Genomic DNA, 5,000 nt, shown 5'->3' on the forward strand with positions numbered 1-5,000 from the left:
ATGTAACTGAATAAACAGGTTATTATTCTCACAAACCCATAAATAACTGACATAATAAAAAGCTTTTACAGATAGAAATAATGTAAAACTTTTGGTTGTCAGAATGGTCTTTTTGGTGTGACTGGCATTTGATATATACATTTTGAATCTAACCTTACTTCAAGTTAAATAGTGACATACTTTCAGTGAAGCTGAGGAATAAAGAAGTACCTGAATAGATTTTTCAGCAATCAAAATGTAAATAGTCTTGTTATAGTCAACAATAGTAATTCTTATGATGATGATCATATTAAGATTCATATATAATATCAAGATGGGATAATGAATTAGAAAGAAGGAAAAACTGCAAACATATGGAAATGAGTAATTCTAAATTAGAAAAAGACATTTTAAGAGATTATGATGTTAAATGTCATAAGAAATAAAACCAGTCACATAGAAATGGTAGTTTTTTATTTCCGAGTATACAAAGTGGTAAAATATATTCACAAATTAAAAATAACTCAACTGTAAACCTACTCTTTTCAGTTATCAAATATTATTTGCAAGAAAATTTAACATTCTCTTAATTCAGAATTCCTGACAACTGATCCTTAAATACAAATCACTTCTCAACGTTTAGACGAAGGTCAGCTTGGTACGAGCTTGGTTAACCTGCCAGACATTCAGCTCTTCATACTCTTCAATGCACTCATTAACCTGAAAAAAAGCAAAATACAATCACCACAAATATCTTGTATACTTTTCTCCCCCTTGAAATAAACCTGATTATAAAATTTTATTAATATACACATCTTGTATTCTTTAATATTTAACTCATAATACAATTACTGTCTACAGTGATGTTGAAAAGAATACAGATAGAAAATGAAGACCAAATATCTCACCTGATCTGGCTTGTATCCCTTGCTGGTACAACGCTCAATGATTTCACCTAATTTTACCACACGATTTTCACCAGCAACCTCACGGATCAGTGTGAAGATCTTATCAGTCACAGTCTGGGCCCTGTAAAGTAGTAATGATATTGTTGATCAGAAGATTAATAAAAAATATAACATTGTCATTTTCATATGTACATCACTTATAACAATATAATGGAAAAAGCAAAGGGAAAATGCACACCAACCTTCCTGTTCTCTCTTCAGTATGGTTCAGTGAATCCTTGCTCATCTCAATCAGGCGCATAGCTTCATTCACATCCTCTTTTTCCACCTAATGGACATGAAATAAAAAATGAAGGAATCTTAAGGTGAAAAAGATAAAATTCTTACAAAAGATAACACATACAATAAACAAACATCTGAATCACATCAAAGAGTAAAGAAATACACTTACAGCATCGACAAGTCGAAGGCGTGCAAGAGCAGTGGAGAGACGCAGAACAGCAAGAAGAGTTCGAGCAGAGGTGAAGGTCATGTCTTTGTTGTTACGAGCTTCCTTCCTCATCTCTACGTAAGCTGACACAAGGTAGTCGGTCAAGTTCTCAGGGATGGTGGGTTGCTGTAATCAAATTAAACATTGATAAATCCTAACCACCAAAAACTTACAAATACTTCAATTTCATTCTAAACCATTGTCTAAACAATCAAAAGCTTTTAATGTATACCTTCTTTTTGCAAAGAGCAATGTAACGTCTCATTAGCTTCATGTCAAGTGGCTTGAACTGGGTAGGTGGTTGGGCACAGTGCTGATGAACATAGGTGATATGCTGAGCCAGTCTGCAGAAAAGACATTGTAAATCAATCATAAAAAAAGACAATCTACTATACAGTTTTATATATGGCAAAGCAAATTGTTTTCAAACTGCACTTTTGTTCTTACGACAATGGCAAATAAATTCCAAGTCATACCTCAGATCATTTTCACGATCTGGCCTATCTTGAATGAGCCACAGAAGATCAAAACGAGACAACAGTGCTGCTGGAAGCTGGATGTTCTGTTCTACAGACTTCTTCGGATTGTAGCGTCCATAAGCAGGATTAGCAGCAGCGAGAATACTCACACGAGCATTTAGACTTGTCATGATTCCAGCCTAAAAAAACATTTATTCATGTAACATTTTCAGTCTATATTTCTTTTGCATGCTTTCGAGGTGAACACGTGTTCATTTCATAACCATTCATTTTTTCTGTACAGTCATATTGAAGAACCTCCATAAAGTAAGAAGTAGCATAAAAATAAGATTTTTTGACAGGTTTACAATATGCTCCGAGGATGATCATACTATTAAGTTGCACTTGAAAGTACATGAACAATAATTACCTTTGCAATGGAGATGGTCTGCTGTTCCATCACCTCGTGAATGGCAGTCCTGTCAGAATCAGCCATCTTGTCAAACTCATCAATGCAGCAAATACCCTGATCAGCTAGCACTAGCGCTCCTCCCTCCAAAGTCATTTCACCTGTTAGGGGATCCTTCATCACAGCAGCAGTTAGACCAACACCACTGGAACCTCGGCCAGTTGTGTACTGGCTCCTAGCGGCCAGCCGGTCAATGTAAGAAAGCAACTGAGACTTAGCCACACCAGGGTCACCCATGAGGCAGATGTTGATGCTACCACGGATTTTCATGCCATTGGGATTGCAGTCAACACCACCTACGAGGAGGAGGAGAAGAGCCTTTTTGACATCTTCATGACCATAGATCTCTGGGGCAATGGAGATTGCAAGCTTGTCATAGAAGTTCTCCTCTGCAATCTGTTTGATCTCTGACTCAGTCAGTTCGTCAGCTCCCAATTCATCATCCTCTGTCTTGTTCATCTGGACTATCCTCTGTGAAGTAATACATAAACATTTTCAAATATTCAATCTTTATATTTTCTGTAGCTTGTTTCTCTTTTACAAAACCTGTGTGTATATTCAGTTCAATTAATCAAACTAGATACTTTGCAGTACTTACATGGGCCTCCAGGAAGGTGTCTGAAAGAAGACCCTGCATCATCGCCCTAAAACCATGACGCAAGAGAGGCATGAAAACACCAGTAATGGCAACATGGTCACCTGGCTGACAAAGTCTGGTTTGTTCACCTCTGCACATCACAGTCAAGGATCTGGGGATGTTGCCCACTGGAACCTATGCAATCATTTTAATTAGTACTGATCATACCATATGACATTCTCACTGTTGCAAATCTTGTCATAAAAAAATTCAAAATGATTCTGGATCAAATACATGTCTTATAATTTACCTGATCAGAGTGCTCTTGAACCTTGATTTCCTGGAATTTGATAAACTTTGAGCCACGAGTCTGCAGGTACAAGCGTCCACCAGATTTGTTTACCCTACAGTCTTCACTAGGGCAGAGCAACTGTGGCATAAAACTTGAGGACTGAATCTGTAACCAAACATCTGTATTAGCAATATTTAGAGTTCTGTCTCAGGGACTTATCTCACAATATGTAAATAGTCTAATCTGCTACATCCACAATAAAATAAAACTTACCGGCTGGTAAGTCTCAGCACCACACTGGTCACAAGTGTAAGTGGCTACTTGCATCATAGGCTTCACTTCCGTACACCTAGTGACGATGCCTCGCACTAGAACTAGTTTTCCGATGTGGGATGCTTTTACGTTACGAATGGCCACAGGCTTTTGGGCTGATGGGGCCTTGAAGTAGACTTCACTGGAGGAGAGAAAAATAATTTAACATGTGGTGACTGTGACCCTGTAACGCCCATAATATGTCGTAGCACATTACAACTGGTAATTTGAATCTACAACTTACTATCTCCTGATGAGCTCTGGTGGGTATCTGTTGCGAATGTCACGGACATCACCAGGCTGTCGTGTGCGCTGCTCCATCATGAGGCGATGTTCAATGTAAACATCCAGAGCATCCCTAGCTACTGTCTGAAATACACAATTTTATATTACACTAAATTAAAAGTAAAATGCATAACATCACTGTCAAAACTCCTAAATGCATAAAGTCAATATACCCAACACAACACAGTATAGACTATGCAAATTAAATTAGTATACGCTAAATAATGATGTATGTATATACACCATACTGACAAACGGTCTAGTCTGAAAGTGGCAAGTACCTCTCTTTGTTTATAATCCGGCAACATTTCGTAGACTGCCTCTGAGACCAGATTCAAATAACGTCTGCTGTTCTGCACAATTGCTTCTGCCATATCAGGGTCAAATTCAGCTGGAATCAAAACAATAAAAGTTTAAATGCAAGTTCATCTTACTAATATCATACTAAGACCATCGGCACCAATTAAACTAACCAGTACCTGTTAATCATCAATTCACAAAAAAAAAAAAACTTACCAACATCCTCAATCTCAATTGTGAGGCTGACTTGCTCTCGGTGCGCAAGCTCAACCAGCTGTGTGGCGTATTTGAAGCTCTTGCGGCCATCGTCTCCAACAGTGTGAAACTCGGCCAAGAACCGCTTGATGGCCTCTGTCGGGGAGAGAAAATGGTGAAAGGGTCGATTATCATCCAGCCATTTTAGACGAAAACTAATATAAGCAAACGACAGAGCAAGTGATTCTAAGAAACATCTATGTCGTTCCGTCGCAACTGAGAAGAAAGAACCCGCATAAGATGGAAAGGGCAATCTTATTGACTGCACGCTTACCCAATCGTTTTTGGCCAGCCACGAGCTACATCCTCCCACGCCAAACTACCTGCCGACAAACCCGTTCTCGGACTTGACTTCGAATCCGTCAAACTAAAAAGCGATGCTATTTACCGAGCGTCCGGGAGATTAAAGATCAACCGTCGTCTTTCCTTCCGCCTCGCACCCGAAACGCCGTAGATAATCACCCCCAAAACCTTGCATCTTGTCGTCCTCTCCCTCAAGCGCAATCCACCCTGGGCCATTCGGGGGCGGAGACCTAGGCCTACATTCTCCGTCCCTTGGTGAAACGGCCTACACGGATGCCAAGAAAATGCCATCCCACCAGACCTTTGTTTCGCCTCCTGTCACTTGTCAGAATTAAGTCTCCCTGATCGTCATGTGCGGCGACAGCGAGGGCA

General features: G+C 39.4%; 1 protein-coding gene across 1 annotated transcript in view; it reads right to left on the minus strand.

Annotated features, from left to right (window-relative positions):
- Positions 1-436: 436 nt before the first annotated feature.
- The window catches only part of Mcm7 (minichromosome maintenance 7), a 5,096-nt gene continuing 532 nt past the window's right edge, over positions 437-5,000 (minus strand). The window contains exons 2-14 of the mRNA XM_027355075.2: positions 4,287-4,421; positions 4,052-4,161; positions 3,730-3,854; positions 3,447-3,627; positions 3,192-3,338; positions 2,903-3,076; positions 2,266-2,775; positions 1,854-2,035; positions 1,610-1,721; positions 1,339-1,503; positions 1,130-1,215; positions 888-1,008; positions 437-699 (exon numbers count right to left, since the gene is read on the minus strand). Coding sequence (XP_027210876.1) covers positions 619-699; positions 888-1,008; positions 1,130-1,215; positions 1,339-1,503; positions 1,610-1,721; positions 1,854-2,035; positions 2,266-2,775; positions 2,903-3,076; positions 3,192-3,338; positions 3,447-3,627; positions 3,730-3,854; positions 4,052-4,161; positions 4,287-4,421 — 2,129 coding nt within the window. The 3' untranslated portion in view covers positions 437-618. The remainder of the gene's footprint in view (positions 700-887; positions 1,009-1,129; positions 1,216-1,338; positions 1,504-1,609; positions 1,722-1,853; positions 2,036-2,265; positions 2,776-2,902; positions 3,077-3,191; positions 3,339-3,446; positions 3,628-3,729; positions 3,855-4,051; positions 4,162-4,286; positions 4,422-5,000) is intronic.

This window comes from Penaeus vannamei, chromosome 17 (assembly GCF_042767895.1).
Source record: "Penaeus vannamei isolate JL-2024 chromosome 17, ASM4276789v1, whole genome shotgun sequence".
NCBI lineage: Eukaryota > Metazoa > Arthropoda > Malacostraca > Decapoda > Penaeidae > Penaeus > Penaeus vannamei.